Here is a 21134-nt window from a genome sequence, read left to right on the forward strand (position 1 = left end):
ATCTACTTTTGGTTTTGTTGGTATTTAAATTCTTCATGCATTAATCATTTTGCATTGAATCACATTCTTGGATGACAATGATAATAGCTGCATTGAATCACCACTCTTGGAGCCGTACGAATTTTTGGATGACAACTTTCACATACTTCTTCATTTTCACGAACACCCCCACACTTTTCGATTTTGTATCCCTACCACCCTATTACTTAAAACATTTATTAAAATAACATGTTGTAGGAAATAAAAAGGGCATTTGTGGGATTAAATTTCTTTCTCTTTCTTGATACTAGTATTTTAATCCACCTTTTTCTGATTTGGGCTGACAAGTTACTCAAGTTTTTCAAATAAGGGAGGTAAGTGATATTTTCAGAAGTTGAGGGGAGGCAAGTGCAACTGACAAAATCCTCAGGGGAGGTTTCTGAAATTATCCCTTAAAATTATGTATACGAATTATCCAAAAAGAAATTTATTTAATGGAATTACCTTTTTTTTTTTCAAAAAGTCGAATTACTTTTTATTTTTTTATTTCTAATCGAATTACACAACCATACCGTACTAAACAAAGGGTCAAAACGCCGACGTTAATTTTCATTTTCCCGGTTATTCACGATCCAGTCTCCGACCTCTACCCGCCCGTCCGCTGCCACCTCCTCCCTTACCCAACCGCCGGAAGCAATTGGAAAATCGAAAATCGCACCTTTGTGCTGTAAAGCAAGTATAAGAAATGTCAGGTTTGTATTGTTATTTCATTACTGGTGATTCCTATTAGTTTTACGATCTGATCAACTTTCACTACTAGATAAAAACGAAACGAAGATCGGAAGGAGAGGCCGAGCAGCTGTGGTTGTCCTCGGCGACATCGGCCGCAGTCCTCGCATGCAGTATCACGCCCTCTCCCTAGCTTGCCAGGTCTATCTATAATTCTACACACAAACAGTTACACACTTCATTTAAACTATATGAAATATATATTTTTTATTTTCGTTCAGTATTTGATGATGTTTAGTATCACTTGCAAACTGCATTTTAGCCTTTTTCTTCTGACTCTTGTTATATCAATTCCCATTCTTCGGTTCAGGCTGGCTTAGAAGTAGATATTGTTGCCTATGGAGGTAAATATATGTTTCTTTCATCAAGTAATCAATTATCAATTGGGTTGTTATATTTTCAAGTTGCCAGCAATTTTAGCATTTACAAAGATTCTTGCTTGTTGCTTTATTCTATGCTTTGATTCTGGCTAGGTTCAGAGCCCCACGCTGCCTTGTTACAGCACCAATCCATACATCTTCACAGAATGGTACTACTATGAGATAGATATTTCAAAACATTTTGAGCTGTGTATTTATAGTTTTTTAGATGGTGTATGGTAATTTACGTTTATTATGTGCTTTTAATCTGCAGACACAGTGGCCATCTGTACCTCAAAGTTTACCTAAGATACTTCGGCCCTTCATGCTTGTGCTCAAGCCATTAGTTCAGTTTCTTGTGCTTCTTTACTACCTTTGTTTTAAAATACCCGCGCCTGATGTTTTCTTGGTGCAGGTGAGTTTGAATTTTTCACTTAAATTGCCACTGAGGTCTCTTTTTCTAGTATGAGTGGTTTTATTTCTCTTATTTGGCTAGTAAGTTGTTTGTACATGTTGAGGATGTGGATTAAGTCTTTGCTTTGAGCCTTTGATTGGTATACCAGAAAACTATGTACTCTTTTATATTTTGATGCAACAAGAATTCTGTTTTCTAAAGGAAAGATTGATTTTTTTGCTTAGCAATTGTAATCTTGGTCTACTTGTTGGTTGTTTTTTTCTGAAAGAAAAAAAGACCGTTGTTCAACTTGCAGTGTATTAGCCTCAAGGAATGCAGATCTGCCTCTGCAATATTCCTCTTTGTATTCTGGCACTGGAAGGTTTTAGGGAAGAGCTTAAATTAGAATCTTGAAATGGTTTCTGGTGTAAGGATACGGAAATGAGTTCCAAGAAGTGACACTTGATAATGTCATTGACTTGATGACATCCTAAGTTCCTAAAAACCTGGGATTTACCCTTATGAAATATGTGTATGCAGCTTGCCTACCTTGGTTTTGTAGATATATCATGGCTGTGTGTTGAAAGAACACTTGCCTGCTGTAGTATGGAAGATATGAGAAAGGGAAATTTGCCAATTTGGTCTCTAGTTCAGAAAAAAACTTTTTTAGTCCTTCACATTCAAAATCAGCCAAAATAGTCCCTCAGATATTGAAAAAAAAAAGTCTGCCTATTTGGTCCCAAAGCTCATTTTCGTTCACTTCTTCAGCCAAAAACCACATTCCTGCCTCATGTGTTCACCTCAGTGAGGATGGCTTGTGCTTGAAATTATGAGCAAGTGAGGGAGGTGTCCATTTTTTGACTGGAGAAATGAGCGAAAATGAGCTTTGGGAGCAAACATGCAAAATTTTTTTTTGTATCTGAAGGGCTATTTTGGATAATTTTAATTGTGAGGGACTAAAAAAGTTCTTTATGAAAATGTGAGGCACCAAATTGGCAAATTTTCCTACGAGAAAAAATAGTTAAGAGATTATCTCTTGTATGGTGGTGTATTACCAAATAGTGGAGCAGAAGATTTTGCTTTTAATGGATCAGATGTCTTTACTTCTAAACGTGTATAGCCTCAGCAAGCAATGCCTTTCATATGCATGAGATTGGAACAAAGTTTATTCTAAAAATATGAGCTCTAGCTTTCTTATTAAGATGCTGCTATCTGAAGTATTCTTCCTTTTCACAAATTTTGCTGTCTACCTCCATTCACAATTCAACATTATGGTTTGTATTATTGCAGAATCCTCCATCAGTTCCTACTTTAGTAGCTGTTAAATGGGCCAGCTGCCTGAGACATTCTGCTTTTGTAGTAGACTGGCATAATTTTGGTTACACACTACTTTCACTGACTCTTGGGAGGGGCAGCAGTTTTGTGACAATATATCGTTGGTATAAGACAAACCTTTTCCATTTAAGTGTAGAATTGGACCTTTTCTTAATTAATGATTCATAAAGTCAAAACATATCTAGGATTGAGAAGCATTATGGGAGGATGGCAAGTGGTGCCTTTTGTGTGACAAAGGCAATGCAACATGAATTGGATCAGAACTGGGGGATTAAGTAAGAGTATGAATTCTCTTCTTCACATTTGGCTCTGATTGGTCATCTTATGGTTTAGCTCCAGCAAGTATTCCTTATCATTTTTGTGTTTTTATATCTCAGAGCAACTGTTCTTTATGATCAACCTCCTGAATTTTTCCGACCTGCTTCCATTGAGGAGAAGCATGAGGTACTTTTTTTTTTCCAATCGGATTGTTCAGCAACATGTATTGACTTGGAGAATTTTAAAAATTGACTGTGGATTGTAGTTGTTTTGTAGGATCAGCGAAAGTCTCAGTCAACCCTTTGGAATTCAAGACTGCATAAGCTATGGTAGTAGTAACACAATTTGTTATGCAGTTGATCTTTATTTGATGTTGAATTAGTTGATGCCAATCATGGTTTTCTCTTAAAATTGCAGGAATGAGTGGAACAGGTGAAAGTGATCCCAATTCTACCTTATTTACAATTCATACTGGCACAAATATAATTATGAAGCAGAACAGACCTGCCATCATTGTAAGCAGCACAAGTTGGTAAGCTGTTGATGTGTCTTCATTAAGTAGATCAACTAAGCACCTAATTACTAAATTGTAGATGACTATCCCACTCCACAGTATCTTGGGAGGTTATGAAACTTTTTAAGGTAAAGTTATGGCTCTAGTTCTTCGGAGACAGATAACCATTTTAGGAGTGTTATTGATTTGAGATCAAACTGTTCACAACACAGAAACATTGATTAGTTTAGTGATCTATCAACAACAGAAATTAGTGCCACTACTGTTTTTGCGAGCTTCAAAACGAGAAAGAAGGATAACAATGATAATCTGAATAGCTTTTTCATGCATTCTTCAATTCTTTCGCATGAAATGCAGTGCGAAATGGTAATTCTGAAGTCTTGTTTTCACCATTGTCCCAAGTGCAGAATTATGTGGTTAATGGGCCATAACTAAATGATGTGAGTTCATAGCAAATATGGATGGCGGCTGTTGTCTTAAGGAATAGCCAAATTGTTATAATGTTGTTATTCTGCATAGCATCTCTGATTCCATATAAGTAATTTTCAGGACTCCAGATGAAGACTTTAGCATTCTTTTGGAGGCAGCACTTATGTATGATAGACGAGTTGCAGGACTATTAAATGAGGATGATGTGAGTGATGAGGAAATTTTATGGAATGAAATCTGTAATGGGAAGCAATTTTTGTACCCAAGGTTGCTATTCATAATTACTGGTAATGACAGTTAATTCATGATTTCATATTTGTTGATTTACTGTTGATAGAAGTTTTTGTTGGTCACAAGCGTCACTCTACTTTTTTTTTTATTTTTCTCCCCTTCTCCATGCTGAAGGAAAGGGACCTGAGAAAGACAAATATGAACAGAAGATAAGGAAATTGAAACTTAAGCGAGTAGCATTTCGTACAATGTGGTTGACGGCAGAGGATTATCCATTGCTTCTTGGTAAGCTGTTAGAAGTTTTTCACTCCTGATCTATTCTGAAGTGGAGTATCTGACTGTCCATTGGTCTCTTGATTACAGGTTCTGCAGATCTTGGTGTTTGTCTGCATACTTCCTCGTCTGGGTTAGATCTCCCAATGAAGGTATATGTGCCAGATTCATTGTCTTTGTTTGCTAAAGAGTTATTGGCAGAGTTTCTCAATCTCATCCTTTGAAGCATGGGTCTTTTAGGTTGTGGATATGTTTGGCTGTGGATTACCAGTTTGTGCTGTTTCATATTCTTGGTAAGATATTTCTTTCAACCTGTTGTGTGTATTTATGTTTATAGCATCTATTGACTACTATTGATTTTTTCCAGCATTGAGGAGCTTGTTGAAATTAATAGAACTGGTCTGCTCTTTTCGTCTTCTTCCGAACTTGCTGATCAACTCATGGTAAGCTCCATTCTAATGGCTTGCAATGTGCTATGATGGGCTTAATAAGGAGTTAATAACAATTTGAATTCTTCAGAGTTTGTTCTTTCAGTTTGGCCTGATGAGTTGGTATTCCTTAACTACTACTGATAAGAAATCATTTTAGATGCCATATTATGGCATGATTTACAAGTTAGAGAATTGCAGTGGCTGGACATAATATATATGTAGAACATGGAACAATATGCTATTGCATCAAATAACCAATTTAGGTCAGATATGGGAGGTGGGCCAATGAGTTGTAAGCGCATTAGGAACGTGCCTGACAATTGACATATGCGATAGGAAAGCAGAATTTGGAACTTGGCTTTTGTTCTTCTATTTGTTATGACACAGATCATACTCTGCAGATGCTGTTCAAAGGGTTTCCACATGAATGTGATGCATTGAGTTCATTGAGGGAAGGGGTATTAGCAAAGGCATCTTCTGCAAAGTGGGTAACAGGATGGGATGAGAATGCCAAGCCCTTACTATCTGAGGCAAGTAAATCTTTTGTTAGCTCAAGGACCTCATCTTCTGGAAAGATTTTTTGGGTGAAAATATCTCTCCTCTGTTAACATTTTCAACGAAAAGACTGTCTTTTACTAACAGGATTTTTTTTCATCAATTTATGAAATTTGCTTGGTATTTGAGAATCTCTCTCTTGAAACACCAACTAAGTGAAATGCTTTGTCATGCGACAAGATATTCTCTGCAATTGTATATATCTTAATACTACTAGGAGTCAAAGTGCAGGTGCAGGTTTACTGTTGTGACCACAATTTTGTGGGTTTTTTTTTTTTGCGGTACTAGTCCATTGTAAGTTGTATTTTATGAACATTCTTGGACTAGAAATCAAGTGAAATTTATCCAAATCAGAGTGTCTACGCAGCATTGTTCATTTGGAACTGGAATATAATTGTTTTGCATTCTTGTTGCAGGTTATTTCTCAGAACTTCAGCTGACTCAGGTAGACTGTAGCACCGAATGTTTTGAGTCAACTATGTTTGCGAAGAGGTTGCATCTCCATCTAATTGGTTTTTGATCTGAGTGGCGTACTTTGCATTGTGGAAGTATCTGGGCAACATTGAGCCCCTCGTGATCTTGAAAATATGCATCAACAGATGGTCAGTTGTGAGCCATGTAAATTACGTTTCATCTGAAGTGCTTGTTCCCTCTTTGTGCAACTTTTGTTTAGCAAAAATTCTTCCATCGTTAATTTGAAATTGTACTAACATATTATAATGTTGTTGTTTGAGCAACAATGGTGTGTGCACCAATACTACAGAAAATAACATGTGTGGTTCTTAAACTGCGCATTGGTATGAAACATTAAGGACTGCCAATGGCAATTGAACGTTTTCGAATTTGTCTTCAATTCGACTGCTCGCCAGCTTTAAGAGTAACTTCCAGGAAACGCCCAAAGGCCTAAGCCTCCCAAGCTCCACTACTTAGAAACCATTCCAAGGCCAACGTATGTATGGCTCGAGAAGAGAACAACAGAAATGGAAGCGAAGTGAACTGCTTAATAAGTACATTAATGGTGAGTAGAACTTATTTAGAACCTCCATTAATTCATTAAACCATGGTAAAGGTAACTTGATGTACTCCAGACAAAGATGTATGTTTTGATTATTGGAATGATCTTTTTGACCATATAAGACGTTTATTAACCAAAATAAATGCTTTTAAATAGTATATTGACAATTTTGCTATTTGCTCTTTGTATATGTCCAATTTTTTGCAAAAAGATTTTTTTTTTTTTTTTTGTCAAAAATGGATAACACTGTCCAGATTGAGTGGAAGGCGTGCTTACCTAAATACTTGATTTTGTATACAAAAAGCGTTACGCAAAGATCACGCTTTCAAATGTATAAATCATAACTAGTACATATTATTTCTATCTACCTTTTACAAAATGGAGAACACTATCCAGATTGAGTGGAAGGCGTGTTTACCTGAGTACTTGATTTTATATACCAAAAGCACTACACAAAGATCCCAAATGTATAAATCTCTTTTGCTTTGTTTGGATTCATCAGTTTTTTAAAAATTAATTTTTTAAATACTATAAAAAATTTTAAAAAGTATTTTAAAAGATACTCTAAAAATAGTCTAATTTATTTTAATATTTAAAAATATCTCAAAATATATCCTAAAAATATTCTAAAATATACTTTAAAAACTCTTACACTAAAATTTTTCAAAAACACTCCCAAAACATTAATCCAACTGGGGTTTATACAACTAGGGTTTATCAGCTGCAAATATAGTGCTTCCAGCCACCACCCTTCACCAGTAATCAATGGCGAAGAAGCGAAATCGAATTACAAACCCAGAGCCGTTCCTCTCTGCCGATAATGACGAGTCCAAGTCCACTACCTCCACTTCCACGAAACGCCGAAAGCCTCCCAAGCTCCACCAGCAACAGCAACAAGTACGCCGCCGTCTCCTTTCCCCAACCCACCCCTCTTCTTCATGTATGGAATCATGTATTTATTTCGTGTTTAATGGATTTAGGTGATATCGTCGGGAATTAGTTCGAAGATACTGAAGGAGGCGTTAATTCAGCAAAAGGAAATTGAGGAAGAGGAGGCGCAAGAGCAAAATCCTAACTTGGTTTTCGTGGAGGAGCCGAAAAAGGTTGCAGAGGATGATGAAGAGGAGGATATTGATGATTTCGGGGGATTTTCTGAAACTCGGAGCCAATTTGGTGGCTGGGAGGAGGTCTGCTCCTTTTTCCCCTTTCATTCTAAACTTCCTTAAAATCGTTTTTTTTTTAACTGAATATTATGGCTGGGAATGGGAAATGCAGTAGTGACATTGGGGATTGATACTTCTCTGAAGTAGCTATTTTTAACTTAACGGCAAATATCAGCTTCATGTGATGATAGAAATAGGATTTAATTTCTATATATAACTAAGCTGTATATGCGATTCTGAAAATTTTAGCTAGGATCTCAGCAGAATATAGTTGGAATTACTTTTATATATTCAGTTGGCAACTTGGGAGGGGCGGGGGAGTGGCATGGAGTTTTTTTCGTCTTTTGGAGTTGTGTCCTTGCCCTATTATTTATTATAGTAATGCAGCAGGATCAAATTGATGAGGATGACGAAAAGCTACTGGAAGCCTTTCTGTCGGTTGATAGTCGTCCTCAGCGCACATTGGCTGATATTATTGTTGAGAGGATCAAAGAAAAAGATGCTCAAGTTTCTTCAGGTCTTCTTCTTATTATTCTTTTGATTTCGCTCACTGTTTAATGCCTTTTGACTTGATACAAAGAAAGTTGAAAGTTGTAGTCACCTGAAATGAGACTGTGGAACCTTTTTCCCCTCCTTCATTCATAAATCAAGTTGTTGCTGCTCTTCTTTCCGTATGATGATTTGCTTTGAAAACTGAGTTCTCTATTTTATGTGCTTTGGGAGTATCTTTTCTGAAATTATAGGATTTTTACAAGTTGTTTAACTGATTTAAACATCTGATGCATTAGAATATGGTAAATAAGATGAGGTTTTGATATTTTTTTTCCCTAAACTAATTTCATGTTTGTCTCTGCAGAAGCACGACCGATGCCAAAATTGGATGATTCCATCATAGAATTATATAAGGGGTACTTAAATTTTCTGACACCCCATCCCTATTGTATGTGATCTTACAAACTTTATGAGTTATTGATGTCAGTGGTTAATGCTATGCAGGGTTGGAAAGCTACTTGGCAAATATACCTCAGGAAAAATGCCAAAGGCCTTCAAACACATACCTTCAATTCAATTTTGGGAGGAAGTCTTGTATTTGACTGAACCTGAGAAGTGGTCACCGAATGCCATGTATCAAGCGACAAGAATTTTTGCTTCCAATTTGGGTGTGAAGAAGGCAGAACGCTTTTATAAACTTGTTTTACTGCCACGTGTTAGAGAAGATATCAGGAAGAACAAAAGACTGCATTTTGCCTTGTATCAATCTCTGAAGAAGTGCCTGTATAAACCAGCTGCCTTCAATAAGGGAATATTGTTTCCACTTTGTGAGGTACATTTGCTTTATAATTTTGTGCTTGCTAGATTTCCAACTCCCAATGTTCTTGCTTAAGCAAATATTTTATTTCCTTTTTCCAGTCAAGGACATGTAATCTCAGGGAAGCTGTTATAATCGGAAGTGTTCTTCAGAAGGTCTCCATTCCGCCTCTTCATTCTAGGTACTGTTACTTTTAGTGCCGACAAAATCGTGTGGTTTCTCAATTTGAGGCACAAGAAGTTGTTTCATTTTCCTTGGGGTTTGGGTTGGAATAAAAGGACAAAGTATAAAGGGTTTAATTGACTAATTTGCCATAAAATGAAGAAAGATGGCATAAGGAGAACATGACTAGAGGCAAAGAGTTTCTGAATCCCTCCCTCCCTCCCTCCCTTCCTCTCTCTCTCTCTCTTTCACGCGCGCACACAATCTTTAGATAAAATTGCATCTTTCAAATGGCATCCTTTTCTTTGAGTATTGTTGGACTCCCATGCCAAGAGGGGGCTTTTGCATGTGTGCTTTATTGAATTCAGTTTTCATGTAATCATTGCTTAGTTCCCTCTGTTTTTCTTAATTTTTCCGCAAGGGCATAAACAGTTTTAATATGGGCTTTGCAGTGTAGCATTATTGAAGCTGGCAGAGATGGAGTATTGTGGAACGACAAGGTATCAGCCCAATTTACGTTCCTGATCTTAACAACATTCCACACTCTTCTTTCAATTATGTCTTCAGTTCATCTGATAGCTGTTAGTGAATGTTTTCTTGCAGTTACTTTATAAAGTTACTAATCGAGAAGAAATATGCTTTGCCATATCGAGTGCTTGATGCAATGGTTGCTCATTTTATGAAATTCTGTGAAGATTCAAGGACAATGCCTGTGATCTGGCATCAGTCACTTCTTGCTTTTGTGCAGAGGTTTGTAGCTTAATCGCTGATGGTTATCTGACAACTAATTTGCCTTTAATACTTGTCTGATTCTTCTCCTTTTTAACTGTTTTTGTGGTGGTGGTGGTGGTATTGATTTTTGGGTTTGTGGGATTTAAAGTTTCTTTGACTACTTTAGGTGGAAATGTTTGGCATCCTGGTCTTTAGATTTGAAGTAAACATTAATTTGTTGCCGGACCTAGTTGAACAATTCCTTTAGCTAATAGAGGCAGCGTTAATGTGCATTAATTTGGATGCTCTATTTTTTTTTTTTTTTGATCCAGTTCCAGAGCTCCATAGTAGTCATCTAGGTGTCTTCTCTGATTTGCAATTATCGATGTATGCACATGAACTCTCCTTTTTTTTTCTCCTTTGTAAATTTCTCATGTATAACAATTGTGTGGAAATGCATAGGTACAAAAATGAGTTGACGAAGGAGGATAAAGCTAATCTCAGTACACTTGTTGAAAAGCAGAGACATTATTTGGTATGCTAATTAACCTAATAATTGCAATCGCTTTTCCTGTTGGACACAATGTTTTTTTAATCTAATTCATCTTCTTAAATGCAGGTTACACCTGAAATATTGAGAGAGTTGAATAATAGCCGTAACCGTGGGGAGAAGGAGGATGATCTTATGTCTATCTATATCCTTTTCTCTTCAGGATGTCTTGAGATTTTAGGTCCTTGTTTACTCTAAGAATGAGCTTACCATATCAATGACATGTATGATCGCTTACTCCTAGAAAAAAAAATTTACAGTGTACAGGGATGGAAGTTAAATATATATGGAGCTTCTGCCTCAGAATGTTGGTATGCGTTCTGTTCATTTATTTTTGCCATGATTGCGTCAGGTGATTGGAATGGCTTTAGGCATGCATTTATTGGCAGTTTCAATATTTACGTTCTGCTTTTCTGCTTTTTGTTAATTTTGTATCACTGTTTCTCTAGTATAGACTTGAACTTACAGTGTGTAACTATGGCTTTGCAGGTAATTTCACTAATAGTTGATAATAACCGGTACTTTAAGAAATTTTTTAAATGTCTTGTTGTGGAATACTGATTTCTGCTGGACTACATTCTTGCTTATTTTGTTTCTTTTTGGGTTTAATTATTAATAGATGTGTGTTTTGCTTACTTCAGTTGACAAGTATTTGGAGTATTTTCTTTTAAAATGATTGTGATCTTCAGTTCGGATTGAGCTTTATTTCCTTGACTTCCCAATACCAGCCCCAGTTTCTGTTATAAATAAAGCAATTGAAGAAGATAGGTTTGATATTCCTGAAGTTCCCATGGAAGAAGATTAATTATTTCTACGGCGACTAATTTTTGGATTACCAGGTATCCCTTCTGTTTACAATTATGTCTTATTGGAATCTTCTCATGCTTGATATTCATTACTAGCAACTGATTTGAAGTTTCTAACCTCATAATGCAGGTGGTTCCAGTTTTGGGATTCGGAGGGGGAAGAGGCTTGTAATTAAAAATTATCCAGTCAGATTTTACTCTTCAAGACACAGACAAAGGGTGTTGTTCTTGTAGGAGAGCTTGCCAAGTGCATCGAATGTTATGGTATATTTTAGTCTGGTAGAGATATTAAAACTTGTATTTTGCTTCTTGGACCTAATTGATAGTCGTGGGCAAAAATATCATTATGTTTTGGTAAAGATCATTTCTTGTACTCGGTGGAATGAATATAATCTGCCATGGGCTATTGTTAGATGGTATCCTAATAGGGAGGGGAAGAATTGTGTTGCTCTAACTGGCTGGACGTTAAACTGCATGCCAGAATGAGAAAGGAGAAAATATGGTCTCTAAATGAGAAGCCCAATTGAAAATGTAGGGCTATTTGGAGATACAATTTGGATAACTTCTTGTAATAATCTCTAACCATTTTCTGTAGAAACAAACATGCTGCATGGAAAAGTAATATACTTCACTCACAATGGATCAATTTTTTTTAATTAAAATAGATTAATTCACTCAACACCAATAAATAACATAAGAGTTTTTCCATGTTCTAGTGTCTTAGCAGAAGTTTAAACATCAAAATGGACATGGAGTATACATAAAAAATAAAAAATTACAACCTTTCCCTAAAATGCAATACTTTTTCGCCAAAAGCTATGTAGAGAGTAACAAAATTGAAGAACCTATACCAACAAAAACATGTTGCGAAAACCTTCAATTTCCTTGCCTAACAAAGACCAAAGGAGCATTTAAACCTTCTAAACTCCCTTGGATGGACTCCAAGCCTCAGGGCCCTCAACCACAAAATAACTAAAGATCAAGAAAAAAGTAGAAAAAAAAAAAAGGGAAAATGCAATTTCCATATTGGAGATTTTGAAGAAAACTCCCTTGGCCATTAATTTGGGTAGAGTTGGTTGGCATGGCAATGCAGAAAGTCCCCTGTCCAAACAGATAGATCACGCTTTCATACAAATAGAGGAAAGTCGATGCATCACGTTTTCATACAAATAGAACCAAAGTTTAACTGGAGGCGCAGTCAGAGACAGCTACATTCCTTGTTTTCATCGCCCCCATATTGCCACCTTTTCTTTTCATTCTCTTTAATTCACCTCAATTAGATCGCCACCCTTTTCTCAGTATCTCCGCCCCGGCTCTCTGCCTCATTTTTTTTTTCACTTGTATAAATTTTCTCATCTACTCCCCACCGTTTTTCCTATCTGCCCACCCATCGTTACTGGCATTTCCTTTCCATTTGCTTAAAATCTCTGCAGACAGAGACGAATAAAAGTGGACAATGGCGGCCATGTTGCACACAATTGGAGTTGCTTCACCAGTAGCTTCAGGAGGGGTCTTCCCTGATCATCAATCTAATAAATTTGCTGTTTCCTCGCTGCATTCACTCCCAGGTTTGTTTCTTTCCTTTTATTCTTTGTTCTTTATTAGTTTTTTTTTCTTTAGTCTTTTTTCTTCAGAAAAATGATGAAATGAGAAGGGAATTGGAAAAATGTTAACAAGATTGGATTTTGAGTAATGGGTTGGTAACCTAATTAGGCCAATGTCGCAAATTTTAGCCTTTTCAGTTTAGGTCATGAGTTGAGTCCATGATCCATTGTTTCAAGGTTGCATTTTTTATCAATGTGAAAACGGGTTTCGAACGAGCATTAATTGTTGAGTTGTTTCCTCTTTGTTTTTGTTAATTTTGCGCTGTTCTGCAGTGATTAGATCTGAGGCCAGGTCGAATTTGAGCTCATTACATGAAAGCTACAGAGCAGGAAAATTAATTGCTAAAGCAGTTGCAGTGAGTGCACCATTACCTTGTAGAATATCAACTGCTTATTCCTGTTAATTTGATACTAGACATACATATTTATCTTTTATTGCTATGTGATCAGACAAAGGGTGAGAATGCTGCTGCTTCGGGTGCTTCGAAACCTGGGTATTTTCTTTTTTCTTTCTTATGTTTATTCATTGAATGTTCATATTTTCTAGTTCAACTATTATATTTGTTGTTTTCCCACTTGTTTAGTTCGTTTTGAGTTCAATCTCATGGTTCTGAACTTCTATTCTACAGAAATTGAGTGTTGCAATTGTTGTTGTGGTTGACTCTTGCTGTATCTCTGTAGCCTATTTCTACTGGTTAATCCATCAATTGAGTTATCTACGTTTCCTTATAAAGTTTGCCTTGAATTCGGAATTCTTTTGTTCCTTTTTTTTTTGTTTAAAAGAAAATCCCACTTATGGCATAAAATATCTCGGTTTCTTACAAATATAGCTGTATTTGGGACCTTCGGGGACTTTTATCACAGCATTCCTTTCTGGTAACTGTCAGTGATGGACCTTAAAATCTCACCTGCCTCCAAATGAGAATATACGCAATATCTTTTCTTACTGCTGCAGCTGCAGCTACATTCATAAATTCCGGAAATGTACATTTTCAACTTATTATTCGAGGGACAGTAAAGAGGTGCATGCTTTTGAATTTACAATAACATACAACTTATAGGAAAGCTTTCTGTTCTTTTGACGAACTTTCAAGAGTGTTGATATTTGTTTGACATGGATTTCGCTAGTATGTGTGGGTGCATTTGTGCAGGGGGAAGGTGTGCGGATGTTCACCTTTCTTTTCCCTTTTCAGCAAACTGTGATATGATTTTTTTTTGTACCAATTTAAATTGTAACATTTATTTCATCACTTGTGTAGAATAAAGTATCTCCCAAGTTTAAAGCCCACCAGTGGTCCTTTATCCCTAGGTTTCTGCCCTTGGAGTCTTTGTGTTTTTATGTTATGAAATTAGTCTGAAAACGTAACGAACTCACAAGCTAAAGCACATGACTTTTATTAAAAGGACAATTACAAGGATAGCTTGTGTATGAAATTGTTGAGCCTTATAATCTTGAATATCGGGGAGATTAGGTATTAGACTTTTTTTCTCAAAGAGTTTCAGGTTGTATTTGTGACTGGGGCAAAAAGAACTTTAAAGCTTCTGACATCAGGTTGTTTCTTTGTTGTTTATCGTTTTACGTAGAAGAGGGTGAAGTGTACTAAAAATTGTGGAATTTCAGAAAGGAGGTGTTTTACATGTACAAATCACAAATTGAGGATGAACCTATACCAAAATAAGAGACGTGTTGTAGATGTGTTCACTGGAAAATGGCAATAGTGAATGCAGTTAAATTTCCTTTCTATTTCAAATATGTCTAATGCAGTCAATCTATTAGACATGCATTCTTGAGCTGAGACCATCGTGTTTTACTATTTATACAATCGTACACCATAGAAATTGGAGAAAGTAAAACTTTTACTGATTTCATGTGTCCGAACAGGTCAAATTAACTTTGTTTTTGGGAGGCTTCTTTGAGGGAGTCACTTTTTTATAGTGACTTGTATTGCAAGGACTTGAGATCAAGCATTTCATTTGTGCACCATCAGATGAATTGTTTGGCGAGATCTAACATTGCATCTACTTTGTTATAAGTGAAGTGATGTTAAAGTAGTTCCTTTACCATTGTATCTAATGTTAAATTAGTTTCTTTAAGCTATTCTTTTTGTCATATGTGATAATAAACTCCCCCTTCCACAAATAATATTAGGCATGAATTGCTGCTATTTGAAGCCCTTAGAGAAGGACTGGAGGAAGAAATGGAAAGAGATCCTCGAGTTTGTGTCATGGGTGAAGATGTAGGTCACTATGGCGGCTCATACAAGGTCACTAAAGGTCTTGCACCTAAATTTGGAGATTTAAGGGTGCTTGACACACCCATAGCTGAAAACTCTTTCACAGGCATGGGTATTGGGGCTGCAATGACTGGCCTAAGACCAGTCATAGAGGGCATGAATATGGGATTTCTACTGTTGGCTTTCAACCAGATATCTGACAATTGTGGCATGCTTCACTACACATCTGGTGGTCAATTCACCATTCCAGCTGTGATACGGGGGCCCGGAGGCGTAGGGCGCCAACTTGGGGCAGAGCACTCTCAAAGGCTTGAGTCTTACTTTCAGTCAATTCCTGGAATCCAGCTGGTTGCTTGCTCAACCCCTTACAATGCAAAGGGGCTTATGAAGGCTGCCATTCGTAGTGAGAATCCTGTGGTTCTGTTTGAGCATGTGCTTCTCTACAACCTCAAGGAAAGAATTCCTGATGAAGAATATGTACTCAATCTGGAAGAGGCAGAGATGGTAAGGCCTGGTGAGCATGTAACAATACTAACCTACTCACGGATGAGGTACCATGTAATGCAAGCCGTTAAAACACTGGTCAACAAAGGATATGATCCTGAGGTCATTGATATTAGATCCTTGAAACCATTTGATCTTTACACCATTGGAAACTCTGTGAAGAAAACTCATCGCGTGCTTATAGTTGAGGAATGCATGCGGACAGGTGGTATTGGAGCCAGCCTGACAGCTGCGATAAATGAGAATTTCCATGATTATTTGGATGCACAAATTATTTGCCTGTCCTCCCAGGATGTTCCAACTCCTTATGCCGGTACATTGGAGGAATGGACCTTGGTTCAACCGCCACAGATTGTGGCTGCTGTTGAGCAGCTCTGCCAGTAGCATCTGCCACAGCAATGGCGGGATTAGTTGCAACTAAGGTCTTCCTTCACACAAAATATCCAGTCCTTGATGGCATTGATTTCTTTATTACTTTGTAACTGAATATTATTTTCTTTTTACTGTTTTAGTCGGTTCCAGTTTTGGGCTAGTGGCTATTTGTTGGGTATCAAAATTGCAAAGAAAGTGAGTATTGTGATGACATCTGTTCTCAGACAAAATTTTCACTTAAGCATGTTCAACCTGAAAGTAACCTGCATATGTTCTGATTGAGTTTTATGCTTTCTGTTATGCTCTTGAACGCTTGGTGAGTGCTTGTTGTTGGTCTAACCTTCGTTCTTAAGAAACAGATCTCAGTTCATAACACCATTTATGACGGAGCTTGAATTTGATTGTGATAATATAGGAAGGTTGTACATTTAGTGGCCCGAAATCTTCAGCCTAATGGCACCCTCTCGCTCATAATTTTCTCCTTCTGTCCTGGTCACTCAAAGAAATGTAACAGTAGTTATATAGAATTTCTGTTTCTATAACAAATTGTTGATCAGAAAATTGGCACTTGGTCATCAGATAATAAGAGCTTTTAGTTTTTTGCAAAGTTTACCATTTCTAGTAGTTGAAATTTGATGTCTGGCTTCATTCGTCTGAAGTTAATGACTGTAGATAAGTTGTCATTGCATGATGATTGTGCCTTTTCTTTGATGTCAGGCAATTTCTGAAAGATTGTTGCACTGTTCTTTGACACAATAATGTTTCTAGTTAGTGTTAGCCTCACCTCTTGCTTTCGTTTGTAAAATAAATAAACCTTAGCCACACACGATGTCACTCGAAACAATGAGGAAGCCTGGATATGCACAAAAATGGACCCAGGCCCTGTGGTGGTTACTCTTATTTCAGGTTGGCCTTTTCCACCACCTTTTTTTTTCAAAAAAAAAAAAAAATCCTTACTTTTTAAGAGAACAGTTTGTTGAATTTTGTGATTTGTAGTAGCTCTGATTAAAATCTAGTGCAGAATTCGTTGTGATAATTTTCATGCTTGAGATGAGTTATCCAATTCAATAATGTTCTGCTGCAAGTTTCTTGCTGAAAATGTTATTCTCTTCTTCCGATTATGTATGGAAATACATGTAAGGAACATATATAAAGTCAGACATTAGTGTTTTCTGTACATACTTCTCTGCAATTGAAATCACAAAATTTCTTTCCTTAATTTCCCTTCTCCGGCATCTCAATTCGAAGGAGAAAAGTGAAAAATCTTCATCATTTTTCAGCAAGTTGAAAGAAAGCAAGCTGAAAATTCCCCTCACCAGAATAATTTCAACGAGATGGTACTCACTACATATGACCTTTGAACAACCGAAGGGTACTGTTTGATGATATGTCACTTTCTTTTCAAGTATATGGTTGCCATCAAGAGATCAGCTTGAAAATCTGATCCTTACAATCGGTGCCACTCCATTAATCATTGTGATTACATTTAGCAAGAACTTGTTACATACGCACTGTCGATTTGGCTAATCAGACATTTTAGACAGCAAAAAGGTTCTCAAACATTTACCTTTCTCTGGTCAAGTTGGCCTCATATCTTCCCATGTGGAACGTACAAAAATGTCTCTATTGACTGATTTTGCTAGGCTGGAAATATATGCTTGAGATGTGGACTGTTGTGCTAGAATCTAAGATTGAACTTTTAGGTACAACAACTAATAAGAAGCAAGGTAGAATTGTCCTCTTCTCTTCTCTTCTCTTTTTTTTTTTTTTTGTGGCTAATCTTCATTCAGTCTTGTTGTATCCTACCAATTCTTTTTTTTGCAGCTATTCATCACTGGTACGATATATTACCAGACACATCCATATTTCTGGCCCTGTGAGATGCCACGTTACAGCAAGCAATAATTTTGCATGCCAAACACCATCCCATAATTTTGATATTGTCGTTGGGATTGATTCATTCTGCAACCAATGCTCCCTATTTATTTTATGTTAGTTAAGGTAGCTGATGTAAGAGATGTTCCCTTTTCTCAAATTCTGAATTAGATAAATTGGGGGGGGGGGGGGGGGGGGGGGGGGGGGGGGGGGGGGGATGGGGATGGGGTTTTGGTCCTTTGGGGGCTGTGAATGACTTGAATGTTGGTGGTCAAATCTAATCTAATGTGGGCAAGATCATGTGGGTGAGGCATACACTGATGTCAACAGAGTCTATGAGGAACAAATTTCACATAATAATAATTTCCCTATCATGGTTCATGCTTTGGACTACATTCGTCTCCATCTCCCCAAAAATTTACAGGGAAAAAATGACATCAAAAGAACAAATAATGACATTTCTTTGCCAGCAATTTTACCACCATCAATTCTCTGTTGAATTTATATCAGAATCTAAACATGGCCTGAATGTACCAACAGATATTTGAGAGATCAAATGGCCTAAATGTAACATTTGTTGGCGAAATTGATCTGTTTGTGATTGGTGAAGCTGAATAATGATTGCAAAGAAAAAGGACGAGCAGATGTGATGGAAACTTCTTGTTGAAATTCCATGTCACCATTTGTTTCATGGGGACCGGTTCCTATCCCATTGCCACGTTTTCTTTCTTTCTTTCTTCTGCGTCGGCAAAATAAAGTTCTCTCAATTGTTTCGGCTGAAAATGAGATTGGATAGATCAACAACGTAGCTGGTCCATTTTACAATATTGGCTGTTTTTTTTTCTAGCCCCCTTTAACTATTCGATTTCTCAGTGCTTTTCACCGAAAACAAAAGCTGGATTGTGGTCCATTTTAGATTCTATAATTGTGGATTTTTTAGTTAGAGCATCAACATTACACTTTCCACCCGTCCATCCTCGGCATCGCCCAATGATCAGCACTAGTGTTTCTTTTTCTTTTCTTCTTCTTCTTCTTCTTCTTCTTTTTAAAGTGGAGGGTACCCTCCATGGATTCTGCTTGAAGAATTCAATTAAGGGCTTCTAAATATCTGTCAAGAACATCTTTTTCCCCTAAATAATGTGAATGTGATCGAGCTTAAGTGTCCATTACACATCACAACCCCACACACATTAGCAGCACTCTTATCTTCTTAACAATAAAGTGCAAGAGAAAATAGACAGCCATATGAGGTTTGTTCACGCAGTAGATGTTTCTATCATCTATGCGAATGTCCATGCTACTAGCAATAGCCAGCCCTTGCACTCGAGATTTAAAAGCCAAAGATGATGTACTCGAGATTTTCTTCTTGACCCCTAGCCTGCTAGTTTCCAACAGAGAACTCTCGAGGGACTTTGACAAAGAACGATGAGAATGATCTTAATTAGTAATATATATATATATATATGGTCCGAAATTCCATGGAAAGAAACCTTCCATGTTTCAGCACAGGAGGGTTTTCCATGCACTATATATCACCAATATAGACACATGTTTCTCGTACGTACCCTAGCTTAATTACTATATTAGTGTCACCATTTCTCTTGTTTATTGGTTAACAGCTAAGAAGAGTAGGAACATGGAGATGTTTCTCAAAATTGCTATTGTTCCTAAATGCTCACATCATTCTATGTATTATATATGTATGTTTTGCTATGGCCATGTTCTCCTGGTTTCGCATGATATATTTGTGCTATTCCACGGATTCTAGAGGTAGATATTTCTGTGACAAAATCCCTGAAATTTGAACCTCATCAGTTGACTAGTATGGAGCAGCAGCACACATTTCTGCTTTGCATATATACGGTTAATGTTTGATTCATGACTTTTTGAGACATCGAAAGGGGCTCATTGATTGCAACCTTTTATTTTATTTTTTCTTTTTGCGTGTGTATGGAGTTGCTGGTTACAACTTTCAATAAGGTGGCTCGAGCTAGACCAAGTATTTATTTCCTACTCTAATTTAATCCTTGTTCTCTGCTAATCATTGGACCAATAGGGATTAATCCCTGTAAAGAACTTAAAAAAAAAAAACAGAGAGAGAGAGAGAGAGAGAGAGAGCTCAGATAGATTAACATATTAGCTAGTTATACACATGAACAACTAAGACTAAGATTATACAAAGACCCTGCTAGCTGAAGTTTGGGATGCAACTAACTAGCTAAAATCAACTGCAGTTGAGTGCTGTCCTGATATGATTAGACCATAACTTTTTGGAAATATCAAAGATACGAGTTTGTTTATTATAATTACAATTTATAAATTCCATTTCCAACACACATGGTCTTGACGTACATCTTTAGAGTTCTGCATAGGGTTGTCATTTTTTTTTTTTTTTTTAAAATGATGGTTGTCATGTATTTAAAGTGTCAATCGATCGAGTTGGTACGTTAACAATTTAATACTACTATGTTTAATTATCTTTTCACGAGCTTATAATTAAATAATTGACCATGATTGAACCCTTCTGACTAAGTTTGATTCGACTATCAAGCAGGTTGCTAATGGTTTCACTAGCTTCCCCCAATGCACACCTACAAGGAATCCACTTAATTAATGAAGCAAAAAACCTCGAAAAAGGCAATGAGTTGTGGACAATTCATTAGCCACACAAAATTCAACTGAAAAAAAAAAAAAAAAAACTCAACAAGTTTGGTACTAAACATCATAACAACAGCATTTCTTTGAGGACCGAACAAGCTAGTTTGGTACTAGATATCATCACCACATCACCAACAAAGAACTACTACTAATTTATGGTCCTCAGTAACCTACATTCGGCAGTCACAAGTGATCCCATGTGTGTTTGGTTTATTGAAGGGAGAAATCTGCAGATTGTGTAGTTATGAACCAAGAATTAAGAATTATGGGATGGGGTTTTAGAAGTCTGCATAGTTATTTCTTTTTTATACTCCCTCCGTCCCACTTTGATAGTCCTGTTTTCATTTTTCGTCTGTCCCAAATTGTAGTCCACTTTCCAATTGAAGAATTTTAATTTTTCTAAAATACCCTTATTCAATGTAAGTTGTTGTTACTATAAACCTACCCTATTTAATGAGAATTGATTCTTTTTTTTACCATCAATTCAAGTTTCCATAAAGTTGTACTCTAATTAATGTGAGGGTATTTTAGGAAAATAGTTACATAAATTGATTGTTCCAACAAAGTTATCTACTTTTTCTTAAACTGTGTAAAAAAAATCAGAACTATCAAAGTGAGACGGAG

The 21134-nt window shown here is 36.7% G+C and overlaps 3 protein-coding genes across 9 annotated transcripts; all 3 read left to right on the forward strand.

The window, feature by feature from the left end:
- The first annotated feature begins 592 nt into the window (after positions 1 to 592).
- Positions 593 to 6383, forward strand: LOC113690724 (UDP-glycosyltransferase TURAN). Of its 5 annotated transcripts, none has more exons than XM_027208731.2 (17): positions 593 to 731; positions 800 to 909; positions 1079 to 1112; positions 1242 to 1297; positions 1402 to 1542; positions 2812 to 2960; positions 3027 to 3131; positions 3234 to 3300; positions 3380 to 3443; positions 3532 to 3646; positions 4178 to 4344; positions 4463 to 4573; positions 4652 to 4713; positions 4802 to 4854; positions 4929 to 5004; positions 5394 to 5522; positions 5964 to 6383. In XM_027208731.2, the coding sequence occupies exons 1-17, from the start codon at positions 725 to 727 to the stop codon at positions 5985 to 5987; spliced, it is 1470 nt and encodes a 489-aa protein (XP_027064532.1). In that variant the 5' UTR covers positions 593 to 724; the 3' UTR covers positions 5988 to 6383. The 5 variants fall into 5 exon arrangements, with proteins under 5 accessions (XP_027064532.1, XP_027064534.1, XP_027064533.1 ...); XM_027208733.2 differs by having other exon boundaries at positions 3391 to 3443; positions 3532 to 3546; XM_027208732.2 differs by having other exon boundaries at positions 3042 to 3131.
- An 829-nt stretch (positions 6384 to 7212) lies between these two features.
- On the forward strand, positions 7213 to 11675 carry LOC140006695 (bystin-like). Of its 3 annotated transcripts, none has more exons than XM_072049051.1 (12): positions 7213 to 7459; positions 7543 to 7749; positions 8113 to 8242; positions 8582 to 8633; positions 8722 to 9049; positions 9136 to 9215; positions 9649 to 9696; positions 9800 to 9946; positions 10370 to 10442; positions 10527 to 10602; positions 11183 to 11296; positions 11374 to 11675. In XM_072049051.1, exons 1-11 carry the CDS (start codon positions 7328 to 7330, stop codon positions 11260 to 11262), a joined length of 1353 nt encoding a protein of 450 aa, XP_071905152.1. In that variant the 5' UTR covers positions 7213 to 7327; the 3' UTR covers positions 11263 to 11296; positions 11374 to 11675. The 3 variants fall into 3 exon arrangements, with proteins under 3 accessions (XP_071905152.1, XP_071905151.1, XP_071905153.1); XM_072049050.1 differs by having other exon boundaries at positions 7214 to 7459; positions 11394 to 11675; XM_072049052.1 differs by having other exon boundaries at positions 7215 to 7459; positions 8116 to 8242; positions 11394 to 11675.
- Positions 11676 to 12460: 785 nt separating this feature from the next.
- LOC113691065 (pyruvate dehydrogenase E1 component subunit beta-3, chloroplastic) lies at positions 12461 to 16259 on the forward strand. Its single transcript, XM_027209250.2, has 4 exons — positions 12461 to 12831; positions 13141 to 13223; positions 13318 to 13361; positions 15017 to 16259. Exons 1-4 carry the CDS (start codon positions 12720 to 12722, stop codon positions 15987 to 15989), a joined length of 1212 nt encoding a protein of 403 aa, XP_027065051.1. The 5' UTR covers positions 12461 to 12719; the 3' UTR covers positions 15990 to 16259.
- Positions 16260 to 21134: the final 4875 nt, after the last annotated feature.

This window comes from Coffea arabica, chromosome 5e (assembly GCF_036785885.1).
Source record: "Coffea arabica cultivar ET-39 chromosome 5e, Coffea Arabica ET-39 HiFi, whole genome shotgun sequence".
Lineage (NCBI taxonomy): Eukaryota > Viridiplantae > Streptophyta > Magnoliopsida > Gentianales > Rubiaceae > Coffea > Coffea arabica.